The sequence below is a fragment of the Cavia porcellus genome, unplaced genomic scaffold (assembly GCF_034190915.1).
Source record: "Cavia porcellus strain 051 isolate PalLab524CR breed Dunkin Hartley unplaced genomic scaffold, mCavPor4.1 scaffold_13, whole genome shotgun sequence".
NCBI classification, from domain to species: domain Eukaryota; kingdom Metazoa; phylum Chordata; class Mammalia; order Rodentia; family Caviidae; genus Cavia; species Cavia porcellus.
The window spans coordinates 58298108-58313977 of record NW_026947496.1 but is presented as its reverse complement, the minus strand read 5'-3'; the positions used below and the strand labels follow the sequence as shown (position 1 = coordinate 58313977).

Sequence of the window (15870 nt, the reverse complement as noted above, 5' to 3'; positions counted from 1 at the left end):
AACAATAATCAGTTACTAACCTTAAACTTCATTCTCTGAGCTGCTAGTTATTAGATCTCTGACATTTCAAAATCATAACAGACAGAATGGCACACATTATGAATATAGCAGTCAAAGTAGTTCTTCATTCCTATTTACTTTTCAATCAGTTAATTTCTAAATTATGTGTGGCATGTGCTCTTCAAAGACAAATTACAAACAATTTTTTAGTGTAGTCTCATTCTTAGCAGAAGAGCACATTAGTTGTGAGTCATTTGAGAGAATGATTTATGAGCAAGAGAAGAAATAAGTATAATTGAGGATTTCTTCCCTCTTCTCTTTGCTGACTCAGGACATGGCATCTGAGTGAGGCAGTGAACTAGAAAGTCACAGCTTCATTGTACAAAGCGTATGACTGACAACATAGAGCGTCCACCAAGCTACCACAAGACTGATAAGGAACCAGGGGCTAATGTTAGTGAAACATGCTGCACTCTCTGAAGAAGTGACCTGAGCATTACATAGTAGCACTGTCATCTCACCAATTATGCTATCTTATGGAATTTAAAGGAGAGCAAGACAAATATGCACTATAAGAATAAAAGAGGCCAAGGATATAGCTCAGCATCACAGTGCCTGCCTGGCAAGCACGGTGTCATGAGTTTGATTCCCAGTACCCTCCCTGCCAAAAAATAATGATAAAAGATGAACATAGTTTCAGGCTGTAAAAAAAAGACAATATGGCTGTCACTATTGCTACTAAATCAAAGAAAGTTTTTTTTTTTATTTTAATCAACACAATCTTTTTAAATTTAATTTAAAATTAAGTGTTTAAAGTTTAATATAAAAACATTGACTAAATAATTTAGAGAGATGGACTGATATGTATGTCATAATTAACAAAAATATAATATTTTAAGGAAGCAATAAACCAAATTTCATGTATTTTAAAATTTTTCCAAGTACCAAGACTTGAATGAAGTACAAAAATAAATTAGTATATTCCAGAATTATCACAAAGTGTCCTATATCTTTGCATGATTCAATGAACTCAGTGCTAGTGGCCTTTTCATAATCAGGGGATTGAATGGTAATTTACATTAATTAATGTCAACATACTTGCTCATAAAATATGGCTAAGCTTTAAAAGAAAAAATGAAGTTTTCTACCATTACAGGAAAAAAAAACCTGGGAAGTAACACTACAGTACTTAAAGTTATCTCAATAGATAAAAATTTTTCAAGAAATTCAAAAAGTAAAGTCTAATAATATTTAACAGGAATATGCACGAGAGGGAAAGTACCACTTGCAGTCTGCTGTGGCTGGTATCTACATGTCCGGTGAAAGCCTCACGCGAGCACAGATGAGATTTTTCAGAAGTGACTGGATCTAGGGTGGTGTGGAAGTATATGCAAAGGATATGTGAATATAAATTAAAGGTATGGCATTAAGTTTGTTAACTGAAGGGCTTAATATAGTTCTTTTTGTGGATAATGGGAAGACCCAAGTGGCGTCACCCAAAAGGCTTGTACCCTAAAACGGATAATAAGGAAGGGGACTCTTATTTTGCTACTACTGCATTCATCTTACTCTGCCATGGACTGTTTCTCTTCTGCGATGCCCCTCTGCCACACCACTCTGCCGTGGAGCCCTCTGACTATGAACTGAAACCACTACAAACTGTGATCTAAAACAACCTCTCTTCCTTTAACTTGTAGGCATTGGGTATCTTGGTCAGGCAATAAGAAATTATCTATAATCAAATCTAAATACATTCATGTTTAAGTTGGTTTTGTTAGTTTCTAGTTTTATGGGGATAATGAAGACATTCATCATCCTGTACTTCAGTTTGCATATTGAGAATAATGTGTTAATGACATATTATTCTCGGATTTAGAAATGAATGAACAAAATACCCACCGAGGTAAATAAATGATGGTTATTATTTGGAAGTTATCTTTTTGCATAATGTCTGGTAAACCATGTAGTGAAAAGGTTTTAGTGTTTGAATAGGAGAACATGTAAAATATTGTTAATGAAGTTGTTGTAATTTTGAAATGTTTGGGAACAAATTTCAATAAATTAGCAGTTTATTAATCCCTAGATTATTTACCAATGTTAAACTCCATTTTACAGCTTATTCTTATCACAGTGATCTTTAAAATACACACTTGTGACAATTCACAATTAAATTTCACCTCTGAATCCCATTAATTTGTGCTTTTTCATTAACATTTTGTTATTGTATTTGACATGCAGAATCCAAAGGAAGGAAAAAAGAGCACAAAGAATTATATGACACACTGAGGCATACGCACCTCCCATTTTATAATCATTTCCTTGGGTTGAGAAGCTTGAACCCTTATGTTCTGTGGATTCTTGTCTGGAGCTGAAAAAGACAAGGGTTAAAAGTGTTTTTATCATTACAGAGTAACTAACAGGGAAATCATATCACTCCCCTCAAAACCTAGATATTTAAATAAACTGTATTTAATAATTTAAAATGTTAGATACTGAAAGATACTTAAGGCAGCTTTTAAACATACATATAATTTACAGGAATAAAGTAAAATTTTACAGTTAAATAATTATTATCCCTTCCGTAGCCGTAGCAAGAAGTTTCTCTCTGTCTCTGTCTCTGTCTCTCTCTCTCGTATATGTGCATATATATATATATATATATATATATATATATATATATATTTAAATCTGAAACCTAAATTTCTAAACTTGACTTTTAAAAGTACATTTTCATTTTAAAGTTGCTACACTTTTTCGTTAGAATTCTGATGATATTATATTGTGGTGGAGAATAAAATTAAATCTCATGTATCTACAGTTAAGTTTTAGGAACATCAAATAGGGAGCAGCACATAACCAGGAAATACAAACAGATCGACACATTTTATTAGTAAGAGCTAAGGAGAGAGTTTAGTACTCTTTGATGTATGTTAAAAATCATACAAGTATCTAAATCAGTTTATTTCAACACATCTTTTCCACCCTAAGAAGTAATTTATATCCCAGCCTATTTGCTTCACATAGGAAACAACAAATACCATGGTATGACCATATGGATGCCTAAAATCAGCTCACAAATTATTTTAGTACTGTAATACTTGAAATTTTATTTTATTTTATTTTTTGGTCTTTTTGAGACCACTCCTTATGCTGTGTAGGCTGGCCTTTGGTTCACTTTTGTAGCTCAGGCTGATCTCAAACTTGTAATGATCTTCTTGCCTCAGCCTCCTGAGTTCTGGGATTACAGGAGTATTCCTGTAATCCTGTAATCTGGGATTACAGGAGGGCACCACCATGCCCAGAAGACATTTGAGATTTTAAAAGCAAGCAATTTAGATAGATACAACGATAGAAAAATACTAAATACATGAGAATTAAAAATAAATACACACACTGAAAATTAAACTAGATATTGTTAATGTATTAAAAGTTTTCAGAAAATTAAATCATTGACTTCCCCTATAGTTTGAGCATTAATATGGAATGTACTTTATGATAATAAATTTACTTTATAACATGACATTTCTTAATCATCATGCTCAGCTGTTGGAAAGCATAGTATTGTTTCTTCATACATAACCTCTGTCCTCCAATTTTCTGATTGCTATCAAACAAGTAATTAATACTTATGAGCCTAGTATATTCTGAATATTTTATTTGTTGCTAGCAGAATTGCTCATACTAGAGAAATCTAAAATCCAAAGCTAACTATTCATCTTTAAAAATATCCTAAAATAACATGGAAACCTGGTGCGGGGAGCTGCATACCTGCTGGTGGTGTCTGGTGATGGACTGAGGGCTGGCTAGGGCGGCTCTTCCCCACCTCATTCACAGCGATGACTCGGAACTGGTATCTCACATACGGAGCTAGCCTTAGCAAGACTGTTGTTGCCTTTCCTTGGACTCTAGTCAATTCCTCCCACCTTCCAGGGTCTTCTCTGTTTCCCTCGAATTCCACAATATATTCTGTCAGGAAAATGTCAGACACAGTGTTAGAAAATACCAAGAACGCTTAAATCACACTAGGATTTATATACAGCATTGAGAGTTTAAAAGAGTATTTGAATAACATCTACCGAGTAGTTAAGAATGGCCAGCTATCAAATCAACTTCAAGCCTGTTGGTCAAAGAAAATAGTTATTCCAAATCTTCCTACCAGTAATATTGCTGTTGTGGTCATCGCCAGCTTCCCAGGACAGCCGAACACTCCTGTTGTGTCTTTCAGACAAGTGAAGATTTTCTGGTGGATCTGGAACATCTGATTAATAAAGACAATGTGGACCATTGCTTCAGTTTCTCTGATTCCGTCCCTCAGACACTGCCCACCCTCTTCAGTCAGAGATCTACACTCTGATTTATTCACATCTCACTCGTCTTTAGCTACGATTCCAAATGCAGCATCCTTCAGATTCGTACCACAGTTAGCCCTGTTGCTTTCCTGTTCTCTGATAACAGTTTTCAAAGGCTATCTTTGACTCTCTGTTGAGACTTAGAATTTTAAACATATTTTATTTTATTTTTTGCACCAGGGATCAAACGTGTACCTCGTGTTTTCCAGGCAGGCACTTGTTCCACTAAGCAAAATCCCCTGCCACGAGATCAGAATTATTTTCAGACAAATTTTTAGAAATGACATTTCCTGAACTCTGTCTCCGGTTTACCTACAGAACTGAGCCAAAAAATCTCCATTTGTAAACATGTTCCCTGTTGATAATTATATGGGTTCAAGTTTTGGAAATGTGTTTCAGATGAGTCATTTGCTTTTCGTCAGTTCATAATCACTTATATACATGGTTATTCTTTGTTTGATTAAAAAAACCTTTGTGATCAGGCATTGCCTGTGGCACCTTGTGCATAAATATTTTGTGAATAAATACTTGATAAACACAATGTCACTTTGACTGCAAATGCAATTATACAAAAGCAATAAAAATTAGGCCCTGTGGTAATTTAAAAGTAAGATAGGAAACATGACCCCCCCCCCCGCTTTTTTTCCTGCAAGTACTTTGAACTTTCATCCTAATTCTTAATATATAATAGGAACTTTCATGCTGCTGGGCTTGGAGTCTGAAAACAAGTGGGAAGATAGTTTATTCAGAAAGAGGGATTCTGGCACTGTCCGTGGTTGTGAAAGAAAGCAGAAAATTGAGTAGGAAATGCCAAATACTCTAGCATTACAGGACACGGAAATCTGCAGCACTTTTAAAATGAAAGCAAGAGTAAAATGGAATCTAATCTGAATGGTCATTGCTTCCAAAATTTGCCATTAATTTTCTCAGGCACTTGGGGACAATTGTCTTTGCTCAAAGGAAACAAAGGTGTTCAATGGAGACAATAAAAGGCCATTTCTGTGGGCTCTTTTCTCTCCCAAGAGAAAGAACCACTGTCCCTGCTGAATAGTTGCCAGTTGCTGAAGATTCACTCTGGTGACAAACACCATTTCCAGTTAAGAACAGAATGTGCTTACCTTTAATATGTGGTCCATGACTATGTCTAAACCTTAGGGCTTTTAAGAGGAAGACATTTCTTTAAAAAGGTTTTGAATCCCTGAGCCCATAGAATTTACTTATTTATTTTCATCATTTACTAAAAGTACAAAGTTGTGAAATTTATAGAAGAAACCAAGCCAGCACATTTCTTCTGAGATTTAAAACCCCGTCCTCTGTGAATCATATGGCACTAGAACTGATGAGCTTGCAACTGAAATTTTCTCATTCTCATGTTAAGCGTTATGGAAATAGTTCTGATCAAAGCAGGTTGAACTTGTGCTTTAAAAATATATTTTCTGGCCTGAAAGTCTTTAATAAACCATATGTCTGCCTGGCATGATGAGGCATGCCAGACATCCCAGCAATCAGGAGGCTGAGGCAGGAGGATCATCATGAGTTCAGGAACAGCCTTGGCTACATAGTGAGACCCTGATTCAAGAAACAAAAATAAATAAATATATTTTTAAAAAATGTACATCTACAACCATTTACCACTGAGAGTTGTTAAAACATGACTTTTTAAAACTAGAGATTGGAGTTAAAAAATTGGAATGTAAATTCAAGGATGAGGTTTTAAAAACACATCTTATCTCATAAATATTCTCCAAAAAATATTTTGAACTGAAGCATGCTGGGCCACACCTGAAATCCTAGCACTCTGAGAGGTGCAAAGATCTCAAACTCACAAACAGGGTTACTGAGTTACTGAGTGACTTACAGACACCTGACTCAAAATAAAAAAAAAAAAAAAATTAAAAAGTGATAGAGAGATAGCTCAGTGCAGAGGTCCTGAGTTCCTATCCTAGTGTCTCAGAAAAAAGTTCTATTCTAAAATGTTTGATAAATTACATATAAATAGTATATATGATCACAATCACTATTTATTCAACACCATGTAAGTTGAATGACTGTAGAAAATGGTAGGTTAATTATAGGAATGCAATTAAAGTTTTGCAATGAGTTTGAGAGAGTGCCTACCCAATTCTCTTGTTGCTGCCATTATTTGAAGCACTTGGTAGCAAAGTTTGTAGACCCAGTACGTGCTCTGTCCTCCTGGTGCCTCAAGTAAGTTTCAGTTTACTCAGTGTGCAACTATTTTGTCTGGCCAGTTGCTGTTGGAATAATCACTAAAGTATTCAATCTCTCTGCTTGTGCAGTCCTGAAGAGACTCACATATATCATGCCTACTCATTACTAAGTAAAGCGCATATGTTTCATTTTCTTTTTCTAGTAGAACCCAACCTTGTTGCCATTGGTTTTACTGGAAGAGATCCAATTTACTGACACATTTTTCACCATTTAATTTTGAAGAGACTCAATTTTCCCTCTCAGCCTGCATCTCTTTCAGTAATTATCTGTGGACTCCAGCAATGAGGGTGTTAAAAATACAAAGTCCTGTTCATTACAATGACTAATGCAGATATATAACATAGGAGTATAACCAAAAGCAAATGCTTTTAAGAAATATCATCAAACTAAAAGGAAGACTAAGTGGCTTCACTGGAACCAAAACAAATGAAAACTGTAATGATGTCTGCAGCTGTCAAAGACACACAAGAAAACCCATGCATGGTTTGATAGTTCAGTAGTTTTTAATAAGGTCTCCTTAATGCCAGAGGGATGGCTGTAAGGGTCATTTGAAACACTTTTCATGGGGGAAAAGTTACCAGAATCTTATCTGGAGAAGCTGAGATTTCAACAATTGGACATAACCAGTCTGGGAAGGAGAGGAGAAAAAGACACAGAGGACAAAGGGAGAGACAGAGGGGAATGAACATCCCCAACCTCCTCTGCTCCCAAGGCTCCTCAGGGGCCACACCAGAGGACAGCTAGAGGGCAAGTGGTTTGCTGATGCTGTCTTACAGGATGGCTTTCCAGGACAAAGAGCTGATGGAGTGAATCTGGATAGGAAATTGGAAAACATCCAGCAGATGGTACAAGAGCTGCTAATGTTGGTGATTTCAGGGGTAATTGCATTGATTACTCTGGTGAAATACATAGTTTCTAATTAGCATTGTAGCACATACACAAGACAAAGGAAACAAAGAATTGTTTTGCAAAATGCCTAAATTTTCTCCCTATCTTTCTGGGACCTCTAGAAGCTGAGCCTATGGTCTGGTGGGGAGGGGACCACTGTACAACCATCACTGGAATCCCTCAGGCAGTCCACTGTAGCCCAGTTCCGCTCTTCATCCCCATTTCTCGGCACACCACAAAGGCCAGCTCAACAGCCCTACGAAATCAAGTGTGCTTCAATTTCTTTTTCCGCTGATTGCATCACTTACCTTGTACTGCCGTTGGCAAACTTACCCATGTAGGGAAAAGAATTAAGCATTAATTAACTTTTTTTACATAAGAAGAGGAGAAAGCATTTAAAAGTGAGGTCTGTTTTTAAACAAAAAATTCAAACTACCATATATATATATATATATATATATATATATATATATCATATATATATGAGATCAAATAATTGTTGGCTGTATCACAATGAGGCAACACAATTTAATATGCAGTGCAGAATACAAGAACAGAGATTTTCCTTGCATTAGGAACCAAGATACATTACGTACAGGTACAAATTCCCTATGATGAATATCATCATTCTCTACAGCGAAAGTGTATCAATTAATTTAATTTTAAAAATAAAAAAATGTACTTACCAAGGACAGTTACTTGAGTTATCTCAGCAATGCTATCGAGAGCAGTGTGAGCCAAACACGAATAAATACCGTGGTCCTCTAAAGTCACATTAGAAATAGTGAGATTAGCTCCATCGATAACTATCCTGTCAGAAAAAGAAAGAAAGAAAGACTATGAAGAGGGCAGAAAAAACAGAAATACAACCCCTTCCTACATGTATATTTCCAATGAGAGGAAAAACAAGAAAGAGTCACAGAAACACATCACATAATACAAATTTTATTAAAGAATATTCTAGATGAGGGTTGGAGGAAAGTCGTATTCGAGCGTATACCAATGGCTACATAGTCACAATGGGACCACATTTTTAAAATGTAAACAAACTTTCTATGATGCAAATGTCAGAATGGAATAATGTGTTGCCTGCCATATCTAAGAAATACACTACACAATAGCTAAGATGTATTTGAATAATTTTAAATTATGAGTAAAACATCCTACATAGGATCAGTTGGAATGCTTCTTACAAGAACAGATTTCCGAATGCCACCCCAGCTCCACAGGATCAGAATATCACTGATAATCTCTGTTTTGGACACAGCTTTCCCTTTTCTCTCCAACTCTAAATAGTTCTTATGGTCACAATTGGTGTGATTCATTTCAACGGTAGGTGGCAGTACAGCACATCTTTTTGCAAATCATTTCAACTAGATTTTTGATCATTTATTCTATTTTTGCCAGAGTTTACTATGTGAAAATTGCTTCTTTATAAAATACATCTTTTATTATTTACATTTGTATTATCAACATAGCTATTCACATAATTTTTCAAACAAAATTCCATTAAATTTGAATTTTCAGAGCAGTGGCTATTTACTTGAAATAATATAAATAGTGTGATCCTTGCTGGAAGGGATGGAGTATGTATCTTAAATAATTTAAATTTTTAATATAAAACTCATATCTGAGAAGTTTGAATTATAGAAAAATGCCTCAAAATATAGTGAAGTCAAATATTGTGTTAGCTCATGATTTGTTAGGAAGTCTCCTATTATTACTACTTTATGATCTTTTGTTCTCCTCTCCCTTCTCCTTCATATTCCCTGTTTTTATGTGCTGCTGTTTCTGAAAGGAAGAAGTCAATTCTTTCTTGGTGCTGAGGACAGAGCCCTCACACTTGTTTGTCACAAACCTTTCCTTCCGTACCCTCCTGGACATGGCTGCCTCACACACTGATCCCTCCCCACCCACTCTATGCCTCCTCAGAGCTGGGCTCTTCATTGTGCCTGTGGTCATGAATGGTCTCCACTGCCTTATTAAACACAGCGTAAGTTTAAGAACTGCTTCCCATCCACGCTATACATTTCATTCATCCTAACAAGAGTATAGTTGATAGCCACCTGTTTAGAAATCCACAAATCCCTTGGGTTCATTGCAGCTGGGCTGACAAGGCTGATGTGAGTGGTAGAGAGCTGTGCATGGGAAGTACTGACGTCACATCAGGCACTCCATGGACATAATAGTCTGGAGAGGAAATTCACAGCACCTACCCTAACCTGACACATGAAAGACATTTGGAGAAAGGGGAAGAATTTCACCTTTCATCATTTATTGGCGTGTTTGATATGAAATTTAATCTCTCTCAGAACCAAAAGCTCGTGGTTCCCTTCCTAGGTATAAAGTGATCACCAGAGGATGGGAAACAGGGGTTACTGATGGTCCTCTAGAAATGAAACAGACATCTGTGATCACAAGTTCAGGGCTATTCCTGACAGCAGTCCAAACCAGACCCTCCACCCCAGTCACTGCAGTCACTCCCACCCTCCTCACACCTGAGCCCTTCCTGAGCTAAGGTCCCTGTCCCTTAGCTCACTGCCTGTTACAGACAGCTGAAAGCACACCTGAGTGACTGACCAGTCCACTCAGATAGCCGGAAGTGCGCTTCAGAGTCAGTTCAGCATCCCGGAGAAACTATGGAACTGACTGGAGCTGTTGAAGTCAGAACCTAAATGTGCATATCAGGATGGCAACATGCGGTGGGCCTCTGCTCCTTTTCCGAATTATAGTTCAGAGACTACACGGAAGGCCTTGGGTAACCAGGTAATTGTGACAGAAAAAGAGAATTTAGGTAAATTTGTCAACTGACAGAGCAACTGAGAGCTAGTCTGAGTATGATCTAAGGATGAAGATCTCTGATGGAGAATGCAGATGTACATAATTAATCTCCCTCTGTTTGAGTTTAGTTGCAATACATGCACAGGTTTTGCACAAACCTTTATGTATACAGAAAGCATAGGAAGGGATAAATTGGCATCAAGGCTGAGACTAATGCTTTTGAGCAGTGATGGTGTACTAGTGTGTACACGTGTGCACATGAATACTAACAGCAACAGATGCCCAGCAAACAGCAGAAATGAGAAAGGTAGGTTGGAAAATGGTATTAAAATCATAGTAATGAAAAAGGAGTATTTGTAATTGCTTAGCATATTAATTTGTGGTACCCTAATGATGAAGTCATCTTTTTAATATTTTTCATTAAACTAGGTCATAGAACATAAAAGGGAGTTGAAGCCACATTAAAAAGACTGACAGCACAGATGTGAATCCTGAGTGAGCTAGGATCTGAACCCGTGCCACTGAGTGTGGGTCCAGGCTTTGAATCAGGACTCTGTTGTGATCTCATCTAAGGAGTGCGCATCCTGTCTAGAGACTTTCAGATAGACATTTTAAGAGTAATGAATAGCAAAACCTAACTTGAAAGGAGACTGGATCCCAACAAGATAAAAATTTAACTCTTACTTAGTAATAAAGTAAAGTAATAAAGAAAGCCAAGCTGACTTCCAGAAATTTTCAAAGACAAACTAGGCATTCTGATTGTTTTGATTCTTTTCCCTCTTTGATGTACTTAATATTGTCTAGAACTTTGCATCTATTCATATTTTTTCTTTATTTTATCTTCTGTCTTTTCCTATATTCTTTACACAGATGGTAGAAAACTCAAAAGCATCCATGTGGTCCTCTAAATTCATTGGTTTTGTATTGCTGAATTTAACTAGGATGGAAAATAGTCTAAAACATTTGACTCTGCATTGAGCATGCACAGACATTTCCCTTGTGGTTATGCACTGTACAACATTATGTAATGCTTATATTATAGTATTAATATACTAAGCATGGCTACCAATGTAGAGATGATTTGAAGTATATAAGAGGACACGCACAGGTTACAGAAAAATACAGCATAAGGGACTTGTGTATCCATGAATTTTGGGATCTCAGGGAGGGGGAACTGGAACCAGACTGTCACAGATACAAAGTGATGGCTATACTTATCAATAGCTTCTAGAAATAAAGATTCAGATACGACTGAAGTTCTGCCACAGGGAAAGACTCATGTGAGCCTGAGAGGTAAAAGCAAAACTGGAATCATGATCTCTAGCACCATGGGAACAGAGTGGCTCTGGAGGGGCAGAGGCTAGACACAGCAGGGGGCGGTGACTAGACTCACCAGTGGCACAAATGGGGAGAGGTGACCCTGAGAACATCAGACATTTTCAGAGATCTACGTCACAACTGCAGTGCTATGTGATTTAGAACCCAACAGATTTCCAAGCGGTAGTCCTGAGGCCAAGCTCCTCCAGCTTTCCCCAGGTTTTGGCCAAAACTTAAACCCATGCAATATGTCTGCCTCAGTGACCTGGAAGGGCCTCTGCTTCATGCACTGAAAGGACGTCACATGTAGTATGAAAATTCAGTAGCAAAAACAAGAAGACAAACATGTGATAGAAAAGTAAGAACTGTGTGACCTTTTAAAAAACTGACTTGAAGACTGAAATGTACTAATCAGTTTTTGTATTTTATCCAGGGTGAACATTTTTAACACCAACTTCTTACACATAAGGCTTTAAACTTAAACTCAGATTATAGTCTGTCATGATCTCCTACCTACCTGCCATCTTCTGTACCGTTAATTTCAAAATCCTCTCCATCTTTACTCCAAGACAGCTTCAAACTGTGTTGCAAATGAGAGTCACATTTGCTTTCACAATATAATTCAAGCATGTGTGATTTGGAGACCCGAGGATTCTTAGGAGAAACTCTAAGTTTTGTAGCATCTGTTTTCACCAAACAAAGACATTAGTTAGGGATATAGAGCACAGCTTACTTTGTTACTAAGTGCTTGCAATTTAGGGAACTAAACTATTAACATTATACTTGTATCTATTAAAGATTTGTCCCAGTGTGATTCCCTAACATCATACATCATTACAACTCTCTTTCGATGCAGATCTGACAAAATTTGCATGCAAGTGACAATTAGTAATGTGATCATTTTTTGTAGAAATTCTTGTGTAAAAAGCACAACCAAAGTGTGAGAAAATGCCTCTAGGATTTGAAAATAATACACTGCCTTTTAATGCTTTTGAGTATGTAATTAAAACCTTGTAATGGAACAGAAAAAGTTACTGGATTTTCTATCAGTATTTTTATTATTAATTCAAAACCCAAGGTTAAATGGTGAAACAAAGGCACAAACGAGCCATCAGCATGAAGGTAGGAATTAGTAAGCCAGATACGTGACAGTACAGCCAGTGCCTGTTATGTAATCCAGCAAGCAGGTTGTGCAGCCTAGAAGAGAGCTTATGCACGTTAGGCACTCAATACATTTCTGAATGCCTTGGTGAATAAGTTATAGTGAATGAGACTTTTAGTTCATAAAGATAAATGATTATTATCAGCATTATAAAGCTCAAAACTTGTTATGAAGGCTAGTACCTTCAAAAATATCAGCGTCATTATGATTGCTTCAAATCATACAATCTTTGCTCTTTAATGATACTGTTTAATGACTTTGTGTGTGTGTGTGTGTGTGTGTGTGTGTGTGTGTGTGTAACTGGGAATCGAACCCAACACTTTTTCACTGAGCTACATCTGCAGCTCTTCTTACAATTTTAAATTTTGAGACAGGGTCTTGCTACACTTCTAAGTTGGCAAATGACTCAGGTTGGGCTTGTGATCTCAGCCTTCCAGAATTCTGAGATTATAGGCATGAGCCAACACACCAAGGTTTTAATAGCATATTAAAGTTAAATGATTATTATCCTGTTATCTGAGACCTGGGGAGGTTCTTAGATAAAACCACCATGCACTATCTAAACTTCTCTCAAGGAAATAGTTAAAACCAAAGGTGCTAATAAATTGTTTACTTTTTATCCCAGCCATAAAATTTGAAGGCACTGCTAAATTGAATTAGCATTAAGTGTGTATTACTAAACAGTCTACTGTTAATTTTCAATTTAAAATAAATCAATTTCATACGAATAGATACCATTTAATAAGTAGAATAGGAAATTTTTGTTTCATTGGTGGTCATCTTACACCTATCTTACAGTTCCATCTTACAGTTATTTTAAGTCATGGATGCAGCATACTCGGTAATGCTTACAATAATCTTTTTAGAAGAAATTCAATCTATGACTTTTAAGAAAGGATCTAAACAATCATTAAAACTTAAATTAGACTGTTTCATTTGGAGAAAGGTAGATAGACTGAACCAACGCAAAATAAAATTGAAATCAAAATACTTCTAATATCTAAATTGGCGATGACGGCAGTTTTTCCGATAGCATTTTCTACCCAACAAGAATACGATCCTGCATCTTCTTCGGTGGTCCTAGTGATCTCTAATGTACCATTTTTATGGATACGGTACCGACCACCTTCAAGAGGTTGTGCTTCATCCATTCTCTGCCTGTAGGGAAGCAAAGCATAAAGAAATTTGAGACTGGTTTGGAACTTGTTTTGTTAATTGTTGCTGATGTCATTCAGACTCATCTGTTCTTCAGGAGCTTAGCAAACCTTTTGAAATGTTCTACTGGAGTGTACAATTCTTCAGCATAAGTTACAGATGCGTATCTTATCTGCTACAGTGAATTGCAGCTCAAAGAAATCCAGTCTCTGCTCTTTCTTTCAGGTGTTTTCTTCATAGCTATCAGCACCATTCTGCATCTGTCCTCAGAGATTAATAAATTTTTCTGCCCTACTGATGGTGAGCACTTTAGTTAATGATTGCCCCAGAGTGCTAAATGGGAAAGCTAGCAATTGAAAGAGATAATACACCTCACAAACCTCCTGCTCTTCTGGTAAAACATTGGTCAATCAGAAATATTATAAGCCACGAAGTCTTATGTCTTCTGTGGACATGGATTAGATTTATTCTATCAACCCCAAAGCCATTTTCTCCTATACTCTTCTATTTTCCTAGCACTTCCTGCCACCATTTGATTCACCCTGTACATTTCACCGTAAGTGATTGCTTTCATTCCAAACTGTGGCTGTGGCTCAAAGGATTTCACAGGTGGAGCCTGGGCTGAAGAGAAGGGGCTTTCCTCAAGAGAGACGCTTCAAAGGGTACCCAACATTTAAATAAGCAACATCAATGGTATCTTAGATTTGTGAATTGTTTTCCCACACCAGGAACTGAACCCAATTCCTTCATATTGAACTACAGCCCCAACTCTTTAACATTTTTTTTTTTTTAGAAAGTCTTGTTAATCTGCTGAGTCTAGGCTCCAAAACTTGTGTTCCTTTTGCTTCAGTCCGTAGAGAACTGAGATTACAGGCATGTACTAACACGCCTTGGTTACCGGAATATTTTAAAGTTATAAATGCAAAAAAAAAAAATGCTGACCTTTAATTTTAAGTATATACAAGATCTGACTCTGCACTTTAATGACCTTGTGTCATTTCATGCTACACCAGGTCCTACAGAACAATGGCACAATTATCCAAAAACAGTTTAACCAATCTTTGCAGTAACCAATATGGCAGATCCATAAGACGATGTGTCCAAATAAAATATTGAAATGAAAGTAAAAATGAATGCTGCTGATGTTTTAACATCTGTATTTGAAGTTAAATGCAGACTTTGATAATGACAACGGTAAAGCGATATATAACGGTATAGTTCTCCATAATAAAAGACCAAATCTGTCTTTAAAGTTATCTAAGGAATCACTTTCTTTGCTTTTCTTTATGAATACAAATGGCTTTAATTATTTCCCCATGTGAGAAAATCCTGGAAACCTTGCCAACGTTTTCAGGAGACACAGCTTATTAAGTTTGCTACCTTATTTCTCAGAGGCATTGACTCCATATAACAACATGGATACAATGCAGCTTGTCAAATGATGGATGAAGAAACAAAGCAACAATCTACCAGTGATGTTGTCTTAGGAGAACAGTGTGGCAGCTTACCAAGTCACAACTGCCTCCGGTGAAGCAAAGTATTCACAATGTAGGAAAGCACTGTGGCCAATCACCGTAGCGTAATTTTCTTCATCTTTAGTTTGTATCAGTGGAATGACATCTATTTGAAAACAACAAAATATAGTTTTAAAGATTATTTTAAAAACTACTAACATATTACCTGTAAAAGTTTCTCCACCATATAGACAAAAATGAAAGACAGCTAAATATTATAGTGCAGTGATTTAAAAGCCAAAAGTGCCCAAACTCAATACATTTTGAAGGTGAAATTTCACAAATATTATAGTTCAGTGTTTTAAAATCCAGAAGTGTCCAAACTCAACACATTTTGAAGGTAAAATTTCACCGTAGAGTATTAAGTACACATGTAAAGTGAAATATTTTTTTTGCTCATGTTTTATGTGCTAAATATTCAACTGGTGTGTATGACCAGCTATCACTGAATATTTTCTTTCTGTTTTTCTGTTCT

General features: G+C 36.5%; 1 protein-coding gene across 6 annotated transcripts in view; it reads right to left on the bottom strand.

Annotated features, from left to right (window-relative positions):
* Nucleotides 1–15870, bottom strand: part of Chl1 (cell adhesion molecule L1 like) — a 186146-nt gene that overhangs the window by 19813 nt on the left and 150463 nt on the right. For all 6 annotated transcript variants that reach the window (XM_063260269.1, XM_063260266.1, XM_063260264.1 and 3 more), the window contains 7 exons: nt 15390–15501; nt 13718–13884; nt 12082–12247; nt 8153–8277; nt 4157–4258; nt 3769–3966; nt 2298–2368 (listed from right to left, as the gene is read on the bottom strand). In XM_063260269.1, the coding sequence (XP_063116339.1) occupies nt 2298–2368; nt 3769–3966; nt 4157–4258; nt 8153–8277; nt 12082–12247; nt 13718–13884; nt 15390–15501 (941 nt within the window). The remainder of the gene's footprint in view (nt 1–2297; nt 2369–3768; nt 3967–4156; nt 4259–8152; nt 8278–12081; nt 12248–13717; nt 13885–15389; nt 15502–15870) is intronic.